Source organism: Hemiscyllium ocellatum, chromosome 14 (assembly GCF_020745735.1).
Source record: "Hemiscyllium ocellatum isolate sHemOce1 chromosome 14, sHemOce1.pat.X.cur, whole genome shotgun sequence".
Taxonomy (NCBI): Eukaryota; Metazoa; Chordata; class Chondrichthyes; order Orectolobiformes; family Hemiscylliidae; genus Hemiscyllium; species Hemiscyllium ocellatum.
In genome coordinates, this window is record NC_083414.1 from 22,235,849 (window position 1) to 22,256,712 (window position 20,864).

Here is a 20,864-nt window from a genome sequence, read left to right on the forward strand (position 1 = left end):
AGGGGACTCCACTATGGGCATGAGAACCCTTATTTTTGTTACTGTATAGTTCATAGCTGCCTCTTTGGCTGCCTCGTCTGCTAGCCAATTCCCTCTTGCTTCTAGAGTGTTCTCCTTCTGATGCCCAGGTACATGGTCTATAGCTATTTTCCGGAGTAATTCCAAATTTTTCAACACTTATCCTATCAACTCTTCATGTATCAATCCCTTTCCCCAGCTATTGATTAATCCATGTTCTTGCCATATTTTTCCGAAGGTATGTACCACCCCATAGGCATACTTAGAGTCGGTGTAAATTGTCCCATCTTCGTTCTTTAATTGTTTTAAAGCTTGGTTTAATGCATACAACTCACAAGTCTGGGCCGACCATGTGTTAGGCAACCGGTCAGCCTCAACCGTTCGATTCTCGTTACCGTCCACTGCTGCATATCCATTGTGTCTTTTTCCGTGTATGGAAGAGGTTCTCCCTTCCATAGGAAGGTAGCTGGATTTAGACAGGTGTCTGTTGCTAACACAAGGTCATCTCTCTCCATCCGGATGGCTTTGTATTTTAAGATTTGTGAGTCTGTCAACCATCTCCCTGACTTTTGGTTTAACACAGTTCTAACTTGATGACGGCTACTAACGACTAGCGCCCCTCCAAAAGTAAGTTTATGGCTTTCCTCTACTGTATGGCAGTGGCTGCTACTGCCTGTATACATTCAGGCCATCCTCTCGAGACAGGGTCCAAGATCTTGGACAGGAAGACTATGGGCTGTCTCTTTCCTCCTCCTTTCTGGGTTAACACTCCTAAGGCTGCTCCATCATTTACTGTCACAAAAAGGTGGAATAGTTTATCTGGGGAGGGAAGGGCCAACACCGGAGCTCGTATTAGACTACGCTTCAACTCATGTAACCCTTCCTTTTCCTCTTCTGTCCAGTGCAGTCTTTCATGTTCAGATTCTGTCAATTTGTATTATAACCCCTTCGTTTTCTGGGCGTACGCTTCTATCCATAATCTACAATAGCCCACCAGCCCCAAGAACTTCCGTAATTCTCATTTGGTGGTCAGAAGGGGCGGTTCTACTATCCCTTTAATTCTCTCAGGGTTAATGTGCCTCGTGCCCTCACCAATAAGGTGTCCTAAGTATTTCACCTCTTTCTCTACATATTGTAATTTATTCCTAGATACTCTTAAACCCTGTTGCCCTAGGAAATTTAACAGTCTTTTGGTGGCTAAACTCACGTCATCTCTCTTTTGTCCTGATACAAGTAAATCGTCCACATATTGTAAAAATGACATTCCTCAAGGCATTTTATGTTGTTCCAGGACCTGTTCCAGTACTTGCCTGAATAGATTAGGTGATTCTGTGAATCCCTGGGGAAGTACCGTCCTTTGGAACTGTTGTTTTCTAGCAATGTATGGGTTTTTCCATTCAAAAGCAAACATGTCGCGGCTTTCTGGGGCCAGAGGACAAGCCCAGAACACAGCTTTTAAATCTATTACACTAAACCAGTGGTGGTTACACGGTATTTTGCCTAGCAAAGTGTATGGATTAGGTACCACCAGGTGTCGTGTTCGAACCAATCGGTTCAATGCCCTAAGATCCTGCACCAATTGATAGGTTCCATCTGGTTTGCGGATGGGCAGTATTGGGGTATTAAAGGGCGACATACATGGTTCTAACAGTCCAGTTTTTACCAAAGAATCTATAACTGGTTGCAGACTTCTACGGCCTTCCAACGATATAGGGTATTGTCTAATCCGAACTGTCTCATCTTCTCGAGTCAACGTAATTACCAACGGAGTAATAGTTAGATGCCGTGTTATCTGCTTTCGCCCACACGTCAGGGCTGATTTGTTTTTCTTCACTAGGTGTTAACATAGCCATCGTTACAGTTACTGTACTATCCTCCACCCCAATTTTTAAGCCCAGCAATATAATCAAATCCCTACCTAATAGATTACTTCCAATGTCAGGAATATAGAGTAATTGTCCTATCACTTCCTCATCATTTCTTCTAATTAGGGTTGGTTCAAAAATAGGCACCAAGAATTTTTTGCCTTTTACTCCGGAAACCTTAAGATACTCCTTCGTCAATTTAACACCGGTAGGTCTAAAACTTAGGGATGACCGTGCCGCTCCCATGTCCACCAAAAATACTGCCTCCTCTCCTTCAGGTCCCGCCTTTAAACTTATCAAGGGTACCCGGTGGGTCTTAGGAGGAAGGAACCCCTGACTCCCCTAATCTTCATCTAAGGTCATTAGGGAAACGGCTTCCCTTTCTCGTGCTAATTCCGGGCATTCCCGTTTAAAATGCCCCACTTTCCCGCGATCGTAACACCCTGCCTGTTGCCTCCTTTCCCGGGTATCTGACCCTTGTCTTTCGTGTCCTTCTCTACCCTTCCTGTTATCCCCTGATCCCATTCTCCTTTTTGTTATTTCTTCTACTGCCGCCACCATTATTTTGGCTTTCTGTTTCTGCTTCTCATCTTCCCTTTTCACATACACTTTCTGTGCCTCACGTAACAGTTCTTCCATCTGTCTTTCACTCCATTCAATTTCTGTAATTTCTTCTGTATGTCCGGCCACGATTTAGTTACAAACTGGACCTTTACGAGTCCCTGTGCTATCGAATTATCGGGATCCATTCCCGAATACTTCCTTGTGGCCTCCTTGAGGTTTTTAAGAAATGCAGAAGGGGTTTCATCGTTCTCTTGTCGTACTTCAAAGGCTTTAACAAAGTTTTGTGATCTAGGTGCCGTCTCTTTAATTCCTAATATTACTATTCCTCATAGATCCCGCATTGACTCCCTATTTTTTCTGTCATTATTTTCCCAATGAGGGTCAACATTTGGGAATTTCTGTTCTGCTGGGGCCCCTTCTTCCCCAACTGGGTGCTTCTTTTCCCATTCCAGTAAAGCTGCTCTCCTAATCATACCTCGTTCTTCCCTTGAAAATAACGTTCCTAAAATTGCCATCAGTTCTCCCCAGGTTTACAAATTAGGCCCTAGGAATTGATCTAATTATTCGGCTAGTCCAAGTGGATCCTCTATTAAACTTTTCATTTCCTTTTTAAAGACCCTAACTTCACTGCTAGTTAAGGAAGCGTTTACATATCTGATTGTACCTTCCCCAATCGGAACCTCTCGTAAGGGACATAATTTTACATTTTCCATTACTCTGCCCCTCCTTTACATGTAGTGGCTTGAGTGATTCTGATCCCCATAGGTTCTGCATCTTTTAGTTCAGAGTCCGTTCCCCTTTCTGTGTCTGGACTCGGTTCTACTTCGGGAGCTGTAGGCTCGTTCCGGGGAGTAGTATATGGGGGTGGCAAACACATTGAGGGATTCCATTGTGGCTTCCCTTGTTCATTCTTTTTCTGTTCTTTCCCTGATTCCTCCGTATTCGTGGGACATAATTTTACTCCCGCGCTCCCTATCCAACAAGCCGCATAATCAGACTCTTTTTGACTGTACGGTTCTTTTCGATTGACATATATATTAAGATCTTGGCACAGCCAATCCTCATCGGACCCATATTTGGGCCAAAAAAAACCAGGCTCCTTAATGCTTTCTCAAGTCCAGACAAAACAACAATAGTTTATCATTACAGCCTTATCTTTCCCCTGTGTCCGGGAGTTGTGTTCCCAATTTCCCAACATTTTCCCCAAAGGACTGTCGGGAGGAATATATTCCCCTTTACCGTTATTTGCAGATTGATTGTTACACAGGCAATTCCCTGTGCCTCACATTGTTGCTAATTTAATTAATCTTAACGAGGTCCAGTGTCACCTTCTTCCACACCCCTTCAGGGTCCTGACGAGACATCTTACTCGTCCGATTAATCTGACCAATTATATGCTTTTTGAGACTTCAACTGTTCTCCATAAATCACTTTTATGTAAGGATAAAAGAGATTAGTTAGAAACTGATAGTAAGGCAGTCATGACCTGTAAAAAGAACAGGAGTTAACATTTTATTTCATAATCTGTAAAATCCTTAACCTTAAAAGAAATCTTGTTAAAGTTTCCATAGTAGAAATCAGATTCAAAACAGTCCCGGATCTCAAGCTCCAGGGAACAAAGAACAAACATTCAATCACCAACAAACAAATGTGCATTCAAACCGAATCACAGAGGGTTAAACTTTATACTAGCTGTACAGCTCTTTTCTCTCTCTCTCTCTGACACACATAGACACCGTGTCTCACAGACACTGACTCCTCTAACTTTTGAATATTTTTCTGGACATCTGGCCATAAGTTAGTTACGAAGTGCACCCTCAGTAGCCCTTCAGCTACTAGCTCTTCTGACACGGGCTGTTTTCCATTGACATATGCTTGATTTTATATATCGCCAATTCCCCGTACTTTTCGTACATCCTTACCACCAAGGCAATACTTAAAGGTCTCTTTTCTTACCTTGGTCTGTGCTCAGAGTTACCTGGTCGTTTCAGTGCACCCCGTCCCGCGGCAATTCCTGCAGCAAATACCGCTATCTCTGGTCGTCCGGATATATTTTTTAAGACCTTTTCCTACCTGGGGCTTGTGCACAAGAGTTGCCCGACTGAACCCACCGCATCTACCCGCCTTGTTTCCAGGGTCGCCCAGTCCGGATCGTACTCGCCCAAACCGCGAACGGCAAACAAGGGAGTTGGAGATCGCTGAAATCGGCGAGGTGCCAATTCCCCGTCATCCCAAGAGTGTCAAGCGGTCAGAGTTTTGGATCCCGGACGAGCCCCCTATTGTGAGAAACAAAACTCACTCACAAATTAGCCTGAGACAAAGCCTTGGAAACAAGAACATTTTATTCTTTATGGCCTTGCAAGAACGGGCATTTTCTCAAGCAATCAGGCTAGCAAAAGCGAGCTACAAAGCATGTAAGCATTCTTTATTCAGTTTGTAAGTTGCGGAATCACGCCTCCCTTTTCCCATCCAATCGTAAGCAGATTACCTCACTTATTTTTCTCCAATTTTCCTTATCTGACTACCCTGCTGTCCTTGTCCTTGTCTGTTACAGCCTGTCTGCTATTTTATCCAGTTCCCCTTATCATACTATAAGCTTATTGTGAAATGCCCCTACTGCTTCTTTTGTGGTCAGTTACAACACTTTAAAGTTATTTCTTCGTTTAAAACTATTTCTTAAACAAAAACCTCGATATTTGTTAAAATCTTAGCTTTAAGTATGCTGCAAGAATCCCGTTTGTTTAATATTCTACTTCCCATCCCCCCACAACACCCCCTCACCCATCTGCAAAAACAACATCTCTAACCACCGCCACCTGCAGAAACTACATTTCTAATCTACCACATTATGATTTTTGCAAGACCAATAGACATGAAGAGATAATACCAAACTAAGCTTGGAACCAAGACTAACCACATGGACACCCGTTGTTTGTGGTAGGGTTTACACAATGTAATGGGCTACAAAGTAAGTTAAACAGAATCGCAGGCAACAGTACATCCCTACCCGAGGAGTTCAATGCATTCTACACTCACTTTCAACAGAAGGTCAATGAAATGTGTCACCTACACTAACAATCTTGGATGCACTTGTACCTACGATCACTGCCACAGATATTCAATCGGCCTTCTTGAAAGTGAACTCATGGAACGTAACTGGCCCAGATGGAGTCTCCGGCCAAGCATCAGATCCTGTGCGGACCAGCTGGCAGGAGTATTCACTTACATCTTTAACTCCACTTGACTATGATCTGAAGTTCCTATCTGCTTCAAGAAGACTACCATCATCCTGGAGCCAAAGAAACATCATGCAGAGTGTCTCAATGGGGTTTAAGAGGTTAGTCACGGCTCACATCAACTCCAGCCTATCAGACTGACTTGATTCTTTGCAATTTGCTGACAATATCACCATGCATATGAGATCTCAAACAATGAAGAGACTGAGTACAAGAGATTGAGTCTTTAGCAGCATAGTGTAAAGAGAACAACCACTCCATCAATATCAGCAAACTGAAGGAAATGGACATGGACTTCAGGAAGCAGAGTGGAGAGCATACCCCTACCTGCATCAATGGTGACAATGGTTGAGAGCATCAAATTCCTGGTAGTGATGATCACCAACAATCTGTCCTAGTCCACCCACATGAATGTCTCAGTCAAGAAAGCACAACGGCATTTCTACTTCCTCAGGAAGCTAAGGAAATGCTGCATGCCCACAAAGACTTTTACCAATTTTTATAGATTCACTATAAAAAGCATTCTATTTGTATGCATCATGGCTTGATATGGCAACGGCTCTTCCCAAGACCACAAGAATTTACAAAGAGTTGTGAATACAGTCCAGTCCATCATGCAAACCAGCCTTCCATCACTGACTCCATCTGTACTTCCTCCTGTCTCAGTAAAGCAACCAACATAATCAAGCAGAAGATTTAAAAGTTTGAATATACATAACGACCACATTCAAGAACAACTTCTTCCCTGCTGTTATCAGACTTTTGAATGGACATCTCAAATGCGAATATTGATCACTCTCTCTGCTTCTCTGCAGTTACACCCCTGTATTCTGCACTCTGTTCTGCCACCCTGATGTACTTCGTATGGTACGATCTATCTGTATAGCACACAAAGCAACACTTTTGCTGCAACATGTGACAACAATTTATCAAACTCAAAAACAAATTCAAATCCACACCAGGCCTTGAGCACATAATACAAATAAATGTTTCTCTGAACTTTTACAAAGAGCTATTATTTGAACAAAGTGTTAGGCGGAGGTCCTAACTGCCCTCTTATCTGAATGTAAAAGATCGCATGGTAGTAGAGCAGGGAAATTTCCCTGGCTAAGAGAAAGTGAGGACTGCAGGGGCTGGAGATCAGAGTCAAAAAGTGTGGTACTGGAAAAGCACAGCTGGACAGGCAGCATCTGAGGAGCAGGAGATCAACGTCTTGAGTTCTTCATCAGGAATTTCCCTGGTTGCCTTGGAAGTCCAAACACAATATGAAAAGTAGTACTGTTGCTATAAATCTGGAATGTAAAGTGCAGGAAATACGTAGCAAGTGAGACAGTTTCAGAGAAGAAGTAAAGTTAACACTTCAATTCATTTACTTTAATCAGAATGAGAAATAACGTGGTTGTAAAACAAAGACAAGACAAAACAGCATGGGGTAGAAGTGATTAAACAATAAAAGGAATGATGAGGAAAGGAAAAGGTAGGTGGCAGTGATGAAAGGAATTATGGGTCAAGAAGAAGTCTAAGTGGCATTAAGAGAATTATCATCAGTCTCTGTAGTTGCAAATAAAATAAAATCACTGTTATAAGTTGAAATGGTTGAACTTAATGTTGAATGATAGGTTGCAAAATATAGTCAAAAAGATGAAATATGACATGCTGTTCCTTGAGCTTTCATCATGTAGGAAGCCGAAGAAGGAGTCAAGACAACTAAAACAAGATCCCTCTTCGGCTTCAATCATGTACACTCCATTTCCTACACCCATGATCTCAATCTCCTTCCCAAGACTAGGGCAGTGTTCCCCATGTTGTAATGTACTAATAGCCTCCATATTTAATGGATCCTCCTTTGTTCCTATTGCTTCCAGCAAGATGTCACCCCAAACCCATTTTCCCCATTCACCGCATTTCAGCAATCTGAAGGGGCAATCTGGAATAGTCTGTTCTCCCCTTACATCAACCACAACAACTGTTCTCATTCCCGATTCACCCACCCATGTAAGTATAGCCTTTTACTCAAGTTGACATTCAATAAGTAATCTCTGGATACCACTTGTGAGTGAGAGTAGGAATAGGAGGACAGAACAGATGAATACGTTGCTGAGGAGCTGGTACAGGGAACAGGGATTCAGAATTCTGGATCATTGGGATCTCTTCAGGGGCAAAAGTGACCTGTAGAGTAAGACATGTTGCACCTCAACTGAAGGTGAACCAAGAACCTGGTGGGGAGATTTGCAAGAACTACTCAGGAGGATTTAAACTAGTCTGATAGAGGGGTGAAACAATAAATAGTAGTGAGACAAGAGAGGAGGTTGAGGTTGGTACAGAAGTTAAAGACAGAGTTAAATTAACAAAGCAAAGAAGAGCATAGCAGAGAATGAGGGAAGACTGATTAATTAAACTGAATTTATTTCAATACAAGAGGCCTGACAGTAGGGCAGATGAACTCAGGGCACAAATGGGCACATGGGGACTAGGAATATCATAGCTATTACAGAAATACAGCTGAGGGATGGACAGGACTGGTAGCTCAGTGTTCCAGGCTACAGAAGCTGAAGAAAGGAAGGTGGGGGGGGGGGGCAAGATAGGAGGAGGAGTGGCAATTTTGATTAGAGAAAACATAATTATGGTACTTAGAGAGCATATTCCTGGGGGATCATCTAATGAAACTATCTGGATAGAACTTAGAAGTAAGAAGGGGTGATCACTTTGATAGGACTGTACTATAAGATTCCCAATAGTCTGCCAGAAATTGAGGAGCAAATATGTTGCTGTAAAAATAATTGGGTCGTAATAGTAAAGCATTTTAACTTTCTAAACATAGATTGGGACTGCCAAAATATTAAGGGCTGGATAGGGAGGAATTTGTTAATTGTGTTCAAGAAAGCTTTCTCAATCAATATGTAGATAGCCCTACTAGAGAAGGGGCAAAACTCAACCTCCTCTTTGGAAGTAAGACAGGGCAAGTGACAGAGGTGTTAGTTGGGGAGCACTTTGGGATCAGTTACCATAATTCTGTTAGATTTAAACTAGTTATGGAAAATGATAGGACTGGTCCACAAGTTAAATTGGGGCAAGGCCAATTTTGATGGTATTAAACAGGAACTTTCAAAGGTTGATGGGGGGAGGCTGTTCCCAGGTAAAGGAATGTCTGACAAGTGGGAGCCATTCAAAAGTGAGACAATGAGAGTTCAGGGACAACATATTCCTGTTAGTATGAAAGGCAAGGCTATTAGGAATAGGGGGCATAAGATGACTACAGACATTGAAGCTCTGGTCAAGAAAAAGGAGGCATATGTCAGGTATAGACAGCTGGGATCAAGCGAACCCCTTGAGGAGTATAGGGGGTGCAGGAGTCCACTTAAGACCGAAATCAGGAGGGAAGAAAGGGGACAAGAGATAACTATAGCAGATCAGGTTAAGGAAAATTAAAAGAGATTGTACAAGTATATTAATGGCAAAAGAGTAACTATGGTCCCTTAAAGAGCAAAGAGACCATCAATGTGTGGAACCATATGCCATGGGGCGAGATCCTAAATTAATATTTGGTGTCAGCATTTAATGTGGAGAGATATGCAAGTGGAAAATTGGGGAAATAAATAGCAATGTCTTTAAAAATTCCATAAAATGCATAAAGTAGTTAAATCTCCAGATGATCAAGTGTATTCCAGGACATTCTGGGAAGTTAAAGAAGAAATTGTGGGATCCCTAGCAGAGGTATTTGTATCATGGACAGCCATGGGTAAGCTATCAGAAGGAAGAAAGTACGTTCTGCCATTATTTAAGAAAGGCTGCAAGGAAAAGCCAGGAATTTACAGACTGGTGAACCTGAATTTAATGACCTAAGTTGTTGGCGAGGGTTCCGAGAGACAGGATCTACATGCATTTGGAAAGGCAAGGACTGATTAGGAAAAAAAGAGTGGTATTGGAAAGCTTCACAGAACTAATGCTCGAAAGGTCAACTATCCTGCTCCTCAGATGCTGCCTGACTGGCTGTGTTTTTCCAGCACCACACTTTTTGACTCTGATCTCCAGCATCTGCAGTCCTCACATTCATTCCTGATTAGGGATAGTCAGTATAGCTCTGTGCATGGGAAATTGTGTTTTACAAACTTGATGAGTTTTTTTTGAAGAGTTGACCTAGACGATTGATGAAGGCAGAGTGATAGATGTTGTCTATGTGGATTTTAGCAAGGTCTTCGAAAAGCTTCTGCATGGTAAACTGGTTAGCAAGGTTAGATCACATGGGATCCTGGGAGAGCTAGCTAATTGGATACAAAATTGGTTTGATAGTACGATATAGAGGATAGTGGCAGAAGGTTGTGGTGTGTCGCAAGGATCAGTGCTGGGTCCACTGTTGGTCGTCATTTATATACACTATTTGGATAAGAATATAGGAGACATGGTTGTAAGTTTGTAGATGACACTAAAATTGATGGTATAGTGTACAGTAAAAAAAAGGTTTTCTAAGAATATAATGGGGTATTGATCAACTGGGCCAGCGGGCTGAGGAATGGCAGGTGGGAGTTAAATGAGATTGAGCAAATTGAGATAAATGCAAGGTTTTGCACTTTGGAAGACAAATCAGAGAAGGACTTACACAGTTGGTGGTAGAACCCTGGGGAAAATTGTCAAACAGAGAGACCTACGGGTGTAGGTACATAGTTCTTTGAAAGTGGCGTCACAGATAGATGGTGAGTCGGACACTTGTCTTTATCAGTCAGAGCACTGAGTACAAGAGTTGGGGTATCACTTTTATGGCTGTACAGACATTGGAAAGGTCACATTTGGAGTACTGCATACAATTCTGGTTGCCCTGCAACAGGAAGGACATTATTAAACTGGAAAGGGTGTGATAAAGATTTACAAGGATGCTATCAAGACTGGAAGGTTTGAGTTTTAAAGAGAGGCTGGACAGCTGGGACTTTTTCTCCTGGAGCATAGAAGGCTGAGGGGTGACCTTATAAAGGTTTATAAAATCATGAAAGTGTAGATAGGTGAATAGCCTAGTGGATGCAGCACTGATCCTTGTGCCACACCACTGGTCACAGCCCTTCAGACTGAACAACAACCTTCTTTCAACATCAAAGACTCATGACACCCTGGTAATGATCTCCCACAATCTCTCTCGTCATGCAGAAGATACAGAAGCCTGAACACATGCACCAGCAGATTCAGGAACAGCTTCTCCCTGCCCGTTATTAGATTGATGAATGGATTCTCGAGCCTCAAATTATGCTGATCTTGCCAATGTTGATCTTGCCTAGTGCACACCCTGTGCAATGTAATCTCTATGCCTCTAGGTCTTCTTGATCCGTGCTTTCTTGTTTACTATGATGTGCCTGTACTGCTCATAAATAAAGTTCTTCACTGTATTTCAGTACATGTGACAATCAATCAGTCAATCAGTCTTTTCCCCAGGGTAGTGCAGTCCAAAGGCATAGATTTAAAGTGAGAAGGGCAGATTTTTCAGACATTTGGGTAGTACATACATGGAATAAGCTGCCAGAGGAAGTGATTGAGGTGATTACAGCATTTAAAAGACATTTGGACAGGTATATGGACAGGGAAGGTTTAGATGGACAGGAGGCAAATGCAGGCAAATGGGACTAGATCAGTTTAGAAAACATGGTTGACATGGACGAAGGTCTGAAGGGTCTGTTTCCATACTGTATGGCTCTATGACTCTAATTTTATGGATAATCATTATAACCTTTTTGCAGACAACAGATATTGCTAACTTTGCCACTTACAGTTCTTCCAGATCCACCTTTTGTTTCTTAAGAAAATTGGATTTTATTCTGGTCTTGTCATTTACAAATCCTCGACACTTAATCTCCTTATTTGTCTCGCTATTATTGTTTTGTTTACCTTGCATCATCATCATCCTCTTTTGCCAATAAATCTCTTTTGCTTTCCATCCTGACAGATTTATCCTTTTGTTCTTTCCCTCCTCCTATCCACAACTCCTTTACTGTGCTTCAGTGTTTTTAAAAAAATCTTATTATATCGCTCATGTTTTTCAGTCCTGATGACAAGTCCCATCCAGAAATGCTGGGTAGAATTTTACTGTCCTTCTGGGAGCAGGGTGGTAAATGGTGGTGGGGGGAAACTTGAGTCTATAAAGGCCCCATGAACCCAGAAGTGAAGTATAGCATGGTCTAGAGTCAAGGCGTGGATGGATGGCTAGGTGCCAGCATGGACTGGGTTGGAAGCCTGTTGTACTGACATTTTTTTCTCCATTTTATAATTTATTCCTAAAATCTGCAATGCTGGACTTTTTACTTCTCTATTTTTCTCAGAACTGTAACTGATGAACCTGTTGCTCGGGACCTTGTACCGAACATGTTACCATAAGTAGCAACTTATACAGTTTCCACTGTACTCATTTGAGTACATGTGACAATAAATTTAATTCTAGTTCTGAGTTCTAAACTAGATGCCATGACAGCAATGCTGTGTCTGCTGCCTATGTGTCTCCACTGGTATTTTAGCAGCAGGATGCAAGGAGTTGGGTGGATTGCTTGGATCAGTTGAGGGCTTTCCCTGGTCAGATATGGGAACTTAAGATACCCCTCCTGCACTTTACCAGTTAAACAAAGTGTAGATGGCACATGACAAATCCTTTACAAACAAACATGTCTCTTCCAGGACCCTGTGCTACTCCTGCCCCATCTTACTTCAGCCCCAAGGTGTTCCCCATACAATGCTCCTCAATTTGTTCTCTTCTCCCACCATCAGGATAGGTGGGCAGGTTGGGTGGTTGAATAAGGCCATTACCTACACATAAAATTTCATTGATAAGTCAATTTCCCTCTCACAGTTTCTATCCAACTTCCTGAATATTTTCAGCATTTTCTATTTAGAATATGATGTAATTGGAGTACTGTAGAATTTAAAACACAAACAGATCAGCCATGAACTTATTAAATGCCAGACAAAGCTTGAGATGTTCTGAATAGGGAACACTGGACCTGAAACTTTGCTTTTTCCCCATTGATATTGCTGAAATGAAGGCACTTCACTTTCTGAGACTCATTGATAACTTAATTAGGTGATGGAAAAGTATTCAAGATACCATGGGGAATAGATCTGTTTTTCATGGGTAAACTAAAATGTAGATAATGAAAAATATATCTCACTCAGAAGGTTGTAGTTTAAGCCCTGACCCAGAAAATGACCATGTAATCTAGCAAATGCCAAAGGCCCATTGGAAGGGTGGAGCTTCAAGCAAGTCATTGATAGTCAAGCCATTGATGTGTTTGCCAAAAATCCTATGGTATCTTTTGAAGAAGAGCAGGCTAATGTTGTGTGTGCTGACAAACACTCCTTCCTTAACCAACATTTTGTTTCTGATTTTGAGCAACTGAAGTTTTTTAGTTGTTTAAAAATCTTTAAATGAGTACTATTGATGCACTATGCAGATAGACCTTATATGGTACCAAGTGTGATTTTTGTTTTAATTAAAACACAGGAACTTTACCTTGAAGACAATGAAATTGAAGAGATATCTGAAGTTAGTTTAAATAAGACCACCAATTTGAATGTGATGGTTCTCAGGAATAATAAGCTTGATGAAACCAGGATAGCACCATTTGCTTGGATAAAACTCAAGTGAGTAATTTGGTAATAATTAAATGTTTTCAACTATTAACTAATGTCATAATGTACATATTATAAGCTAACTGTTTCTAACTGTCAAATCTAAAGAACTTAATTGATTATTGTTAATATTCAATTATGAACTTGTAATTCTTTTTAAAATTAAGTAAAATAAGTGATACATTCATCTGAAATAAAATCGAGAAATCATATTAATTCTATATAAATGCCAACATGCCCTTCATATTGACATAGTGAAAGACAATTGATCTATGATCAGCGTGTTCTAATTTAGTTTTTGATTTGAACAAGTTATAATTTTCTGCATTTTGTAGAAGGGTGTAATGTCTCACAAATTGTACTTAATGTGAATAAAAATTCCTGTTTATCATCTAGGAACCTAGAATATCTGGATCTCTCACACAACAAGATAATTCACGTCCCATCATTGCTACCCAAAGGTCTACTGTATCTTATACTTGTTCATAACCAGATTGAGCGAATTCCAGGCTTTGTATTTGCTCACATGGAACCAGGATTAGAAATTTTGTACCTGTCTTTCAACAAATTAATGAGCGATGGAATTGACTCAGTTTCTTTCTTTGGCACCTACAATACTATGAGAGAATTGTTTTTGGATCATAATATGTTGAAAAAAATTCCCATTGGAATTGCTGAAATGAAGGCGCTTCACTTTCTGAGACTCAATGATAACTTAATCAGGTAATGGAAAAGTATTCAAGACATCATTGGTAACAGGTCTGTTTTTCTTGGGTAAACTAAAATGTAGATAATGAAAAATATATCTCAGTCAGAAGATTTCAGTTTTAGCCCTATCCCAGGAAATGACCATGTAATTTAGCAAATACAAAGACCAATTAGAAAGGTGGACCTTCAAGCAAGTCACAGAATAGTCAGGCCGTTGATGTGTTTGTTAAAGATCCTATGGTAACTTTTCAAGAATAGCAGGTTAATATTGTGTGTGCTAACAAACACTCCCTCCTCGACCAACATCAACAAATTTGAACTTACTTATTTGCCATTTATGTCAGTGCTGCTTTCAGGATCTTATTCTGGCCAAAATATTTGCCATGTCTACTGTTATAAGAACAATTATGGCTGTTCAAATTAATTGCATATTGCTGAAGAGAGAGTCTTGTGGTTGAAACTTTTGACATTGCACTTAAGACCACAGGACATAAGAGCACAAGCAGGTCACTGAGACCATTATGTCTGCTCTGCTATTCAATAAGATCTTGGATGATCTGAAAATGCTCAACACAACTTTCCTGCTTTTGCTCCATAACCCTTGATTCCTTTACTGATTAAAAATCCCTTTATACTTGAATATACTTGATGACCCAGCTTCAACAGGCCACTGGTGAAGACTTGCACAGATTCTTTACATTTAGAGAAGAAATGCCTCTCACCTCTGTCTTAAATATGTGACCCCTTATTCTGAGATTACACCCTCTGATTGTGACTGTTTCAAAAGGGGAAGCAAGCTTTCTGCATCTATGCTGTTAAGAACCCTAAGAATCTTGTATGTTCCAGTAAGGTCACCTCTCATTCTTCTGAGTAGAAACTCAATCTACTCAACCTCGCCTCATACGACAGTCCCATCATACTCAGTATCAGCCTAGTGAACCTTCTTTGAACTGCCTCCAATGCCAGTAAGTCTTTCCTTCGGTAATTAGCCCAAAATTGTTCACAGTATTCCAGTTGTGATCTGACTAGTGCCTTGTCTGATTTTAGTAAAACTTCCTTCCTTTCATATTTCATTCCCATTGAAATAAAGGCCAACGTTCCATTTGCCTTCCCTATTTCCTGCTAAATTAGGATCCTCATCTTGTGGTTCATGGATGAAGACTCCCAAGAGCCTCTTTTCCATTGCTTTCGGCAGTTTTTCTTCACTTAAATAATATTCAGTAACTCTATACCTTTTGCCAAAATGCATAATCTCAGTTTCTCACATCATATTCCATCTGCCAAGTTTTTTCACACTTCCTTAAATTAGACCAGACATTTTCCAGGCCCAGACGTGGTGGCCATAAGCCCATTCATGAGTAAATATAATACAGTGAACAACGGTCTGATTGGGATCGTCATTATCCTACAGGATAGATTTGATGTGCCCCATTTTGGCTTGAGTTTGCATGGTGAGCTAATGGTTTGGAGCCCAAATTACAAGGTAACCGATTTAGCTGGTCTTATAGAGCTATAAGAATCCAACATGTAACTGATTTGTAAAGGTACATTTCAGCATGCCAGAAGTAGAGAACACGTGCAGATTTCTCAAACAGTACATTGACAAGATAGAGCTCTTAAGAGTATTCCATTTAAAAGTTGAATTTGAGCATGGGTTGTATTGCTTTAAGTGCTTAAGAAAAATTCCGATGTGCACTTGTAGCTTCAATTATAGTATACATATCATCTATACATCAGAAATATGCAGGGAGTAGAAGGATCAGGGTAATTCATCAAAGGTAACTTTCTCATGGAAACTGAGAAAAATATTCGTGACAGCTGGGCCGAGACAGCATTCCTTGCAACAGTATGTATTTGTGCATGAATGGCGTCTGTGCAGGTTGCTAAGTTCTTAATTTTAACAAATGAATCCATAAATTGAGAGCATGAAAAAATTGCCATGATGCATTAATGTAGCATAAATATCTACAGGTTCCTTGAGAGGCACGTTCATGAAAATTCAATGTTGAACAAGGATATTGATGTAGCTCAAAACAATCAACAGATGTGAAGTTATTTTGGACACATGAGAGAAATGTGGTGTTACTTGATTTCAAGACTGCACCATCCCCCTTTCCCCCTTATGTCATGTTAAAGCATCTATATTAATACATCTTTACAATATATTCCAACATGTAACAGCAATCAAATTTCAGAAAATGTATACATAGGTATTTTGGACAGGGCATACATTAGTTGAGTTGCATTATTCTAAGACTTAGGTCTTCTCTTTGTGTTGTTTTTATTTTTATTCCAATAAGAATGGACCTCTGGAAGTCTTGAACTGGATTTCTGAACAGTCTCTGTGCTTGCCTTTTGAGATAGCACAACAGAGTCATAGAGTCATACAGCACAGAAACAGACTCTTCAGTGACAGTGTCCCAAACCAACTCACATCTGATCACAAGATAATTTAAATCCAAAAAATGAGTTGTGTATTAAAATGTTCATTGAACTAAAGGAGATTTTTGAAAATAAACTCTAATGCAATTTTTTTTAAACTAGAAATGTTCCACCGGAATCCATCTGCATAATGGATGATCAAGATGACTCAGAAATTCGAACACTTCATCTCGAAAACAATTATATAAACACACGGAGAATCCCACCAACTGCCTTTTGTTGTATAGAAAAATACTCAAGTGTGATCTTGACACCACAAAAGGTCAAAAAATAACTATTCTAGGTGCGAAAGTCATTTTTATCCATATGTGTTTTGAAGCAAAAATTGTGTGTGACATGTGGCTTAAGTGTTCTTGTTTAACTGCACTTTTGTCAAAGCAGAATAATGAGTCCCCATTAGAGCGATAAGAAATGTACACTAAACCTACACCTAGTTCATGGTTTTTATGTCAATAATTGCCTATGCATCTATCATAAGCAAAGGATAGATGGACATGTAATAAATCACTTTTGTTAGTCATTAAATGTAATAATTTATTGGATATTACTTGGAAGTTAAAAGATGTTGCTGACTCTGCCTTATATGGCCACATGAAGCTACCTATTCAACAAATATTTACAAGTTTTATAAACAAGTCAAGTAGAATGCCATTAATTTAAATAAGTCAGGAACAAACATGTTTAGAATTAACAATTTGTTTGGTCTGGAAAATCATTACTTAGATTTGAATTACCAAATACGAATGGGTTAAAAGTGTCATGGTGGAATACTGTGAGAATCCATTTAAGGACTGAGAATTGATTTTTACATAAAGTAGTGTCGTAGTGCAAAAGAACAACAGCATTTATGTCAAACATTAAAATGAAACAAAGAACTGCAGATTCTAGAAACCTGAAACAAATATACAAGTTGCTGAAGAAGGATATGTTTTACAAAGAAAGGCTGAGCAAGTCATGTAACTATAATTTAGAAAATTGAGACTGACAACAGGGAAGATTCTGAGCAGAATTGACCAAGTAGATGCTAAAAAGATGTTTATTCATGTGGGGTGTCAAAAATTAAGGAGTAATCCCCAGTTTGAGGATAAAGAGTATCCCATTTAAAACAAAGATATGGGTTAGAATTTTCCACTTTGCAGTTGAAGTATGGAGATAGGCATCATTATGAGTGGGACATGCACATTACCACTAACGAGAAGGCCTGTTTGATCCAGTGCCTAAATAGTCCAGTACTTAAATAGTCACCTGAAAAGCTTTTTGGTGCATTCCCTCCTGTGACAAAGATATCCTGCCTGCTTCAGGCTGTCAGCCAAAAAGCAGCCACTTTTAGCAGCATCATTGTTTTGGAGGCCAAGAGTGCAGCAATACTGAAGTCTTGTAACAGTGGAAAAGATAGTGACATTTTCAGGGGGAGAATTGAGGGGTGAGAGTCATGTGGAGCGGATGTTCAGGGAGACAAACAAGGGCAGGGTTTGACAATCAGCCTCACTTCTCTACCCCTTCATCTCTGCTTCTGATCACCATGATAACAAAATGAAAACTTGCAGTTGTTAGAAATCTGAAAGAAAAACAAATTCCTGTAGAAACTCAGCAGGTCCAGCAGCATTTGAGGAGAGAAGACAGACTTAACATTTTGGATCCAGGTACCCTTAGAGAGTCATAGAGACATAGAGATGTACAGCACGGAAACAGACTCTCCAGTCCAATTTGTCCATGCCGACCAGATACCCCAACCCAATCTAATCCCACCTGCCAGCACACGGCCCATATCCCTCTAAACCCTTCTTATTCATATACCCACCCAGATCCTTTTGAAAAGTTGCAATTGTACCAGCCTCCACTATTCTCTCTGGCAGCTCATTTAATACACGTACCATTCTCTACTCGAAAAAGTTGACCTTTAGGTCTCTTCTTTATCTTTCCCCTCTCACCCTAAACCTATGCCCTCTAGTTCTGGATTCCCCTACCCCAGGGGCAGACTTTGTCTATTTATCCTATCCATGCTCCTCATGATTTTATAAACCTCTCTGAGGTCACCCCTCAGCCTCCGATGCTCCAGGGAAAACAGCCCTAGGCTATTCAACCTCTCCTGATAGCTCAAATGCTCCAAACCTGGCAACATTCTTGTAAATCTTTTCTGAACCCTTTCAAGTTTCACAACATTATTCCAATAGGAAGGAGACCAGAACTGCACACAATATTCCAAAAGTACAGCTGCAACATGATCCCCCCAACTCCTATTGTCAATGCTCTGACCAACAAAGGAAAGCATACCAAAAGCTGCCTTCACTATCCTATTTAGCCACGACACTACTTTCAAGGAGCTATGAACCTGCACTCCAAGGTATTTTTGTTCAGCAACACTCCCTTGGCCCTTACCATTAATTGTATAAGTCCTGCTAAGATTTGCTTTCGCAAAATCCAACACCTTTCATTTATCTAAATTAAACTCCACTTGCCACTCCTCAGCCCATTGGCCATCTGATCAAGTTCTCATTGTAATCTGCGGGAACCTTTTTTGTTGTTCACTACACCCGCAATTTTAGTGTCAGCTGCAAACTTACTAATTATACCTCTTACGCTCACATCAAATTATATAAATGACGAAAAGTAGTGGACCCAGCACCGATCTTTGTAGTACTCCATGGGTCACAGGCCTCCAATCTGAAAAACATCCCTTCAGCAACATCCTCTGTCTTCTACCTTCAAGCCAGTTCTGTATATAACTGGCTCGTTCTCCCTATATTCCATGAGATCTAACCTTGCTAACTAGTCTTCCATGGGGAACCTTGTCGAATGCCATACTGATCACATTTGATTATATCTACCGCTCTGCCCTCATCAATCCTCTTTGTTACTTCCTCAAAAAGCTCAATCAAGTTTGTGAGACATGATTTCCCACGCACAAAGCCATGTTGACTATCCCTAATCAGTCCTTGCCTTTCCAAATACATGTACATCCTGTCCCTCAGGATTCCCTCCAACAACTTGCCCACCATCAACGTTAGGCTCATTGGTCTATAGTTCCCTGGCTTGTCCTTACCAACTTTCTTAAACAGTGGCACCACGTTAGTCAACCTCCAGTTTTCCAGCACCTTACCTGTGACTACTGATGATACAAATATCTCAGCAATGGGCCCAGCAATCACTTCTCTAGCTTCCCACAGAGTTCTTGGGTACATCTAATCAGGGACGAGAAAGTGAGGACTGCAGATGCTGGATATCAGAGCTTACAAATGTGTTGCTGGAAAAGCGCAGCAGGTCAGGCAGCACCAAAGGAACAGGATTCCTGAAGAAGGGCTTATGCCCGAAACGTCGATTCTCATATTCCTTTGATGCTGCCTGACCTGCTGTGCTTTTCCAGCAACATATTTTTAAGCTCTACATCTGATCAGGTCCTGGGAATTAATCCACTTTTATGCATTTCAAGATATCCAGCACTTCCTCTTCTGTAATGTGGACATTCTCAAGATGTCACCATCTACTTCTCTACATTCCATATCTGACATGTCCTTCTCCACAGTAAACACTGTTGTAAAATACTCATTTAGTATCTCCCCTATCTCCTCCGGCTCCACACAAAGGCTGCCTTGCTGATCTTTGAGGGGCCCTATTCTCTCTCTAGTTATCCTTTTCTCCTTAATATATTTGTAAAAGCCTTTTGGATTCTCCTTAATCCTATTTGCCAAAGCTCTCTCATGTCCCCTTTTCACCCTCCTAATTTCTCTCTTAAATATACTCCTACTGGCTTTATACTTTTCTAAGGATCTACTCATCTCTCCTGTCTATACCTGACATATGCTTCCTTCTTTTTCTTTAGTCATCCAGCATTCCCTACACCTACCAGCCTTTCCCTTCACCCTAACAGGAAGTCTTGTCTCTGGACTATTGTTAACTCATTTCTGAAGGCTTCCCATTTTCCAGCCATCCCTTTACCTGCGAACAATCAGCTTTTGAAAGTTCTTGCCTAATACCGTCAAAATTGGCGTTCTTCCAATTTAGAACTTCAACTTTTAGCTCTCATTTATCCTTTTCCATCATTATTTTAAAACTAATAGAATTATGGTCGCTGGCCCCAAAGTGGGGGCACTGACACTTCAGTCACCTGCCCTGCCTTATTTCCCAATGTAGATCAAGTTTTACATCTTCTTTTGGTGGTACATCCACCTACTGAATTAGAATTTTTTTTTACACACTTAACAAATTTCTCTCCACCTAAACCCTTAAAACTATGGCAGTCCCAGTCTACTATTCTTACAGATAACTGAGATCTCCTTACAAATTTGTTTCTCAATTTCCTGCTGACTATTAGGGGGTCTATAATGCAATCCCAAGAAAGTGATCATCCCTTTCTTATTTCTCAGTTCCACCCAAATAGCTTCCCGGAATATCCTCCCTCAGTACAGGTGTAATGCTATCCCTTATCAAAAGT

The 20,864-nt window shown here is 40.5% G+C and overlaps 2 protein-coding genes across 6 annotated transcripts in view; one reads left to right on the forward strand and one right to left on the reverse strand.

The window, feature by feature from the left end:
• cenpp (centromere protein P) overlaps nucleotides 1–20,864 on the reverse strand; it is a 348,905-nt gene that overhangs the window by 62,578 nt on the left and 265,463 nt on the right. The gene's annotated exons all lie outside the window — the stretch shown is intronic.
• The window catches only part of LOC132822295 (extracellular matrix protein 2-like), an 80,937-nt gene that overhangs the window by 47,899 nt on the left and 12,174 nt on the right, over nucleotides 1–20,864 (forward strand). For 2 of the 3 annotated variants that reach the window (XM_060835491.1, XM_060835490.1), the window contains exons 8-10: nucleotides 13,155–13,294; nucleotides 13,679–14,005; nucleotides 16,535–16,694. In XM_060835491.1, coding sequence (XP_060691474.1) covers nucleotides 13,155–13,294; nucleotides 13,679–14,005; nucleotides 16,535–16,694 — 627 coding nt within the window. Of the gene's footprint in view, nucleotides 1–13,154; nucleotides 13,295–13,678; nucleotides 14,006–16,534; nucleotides 16,716–20,864 lie in introns of all 3 variants that reach the window. The other variant, XM_060835492.1, reaches the window with a different exon arrangement.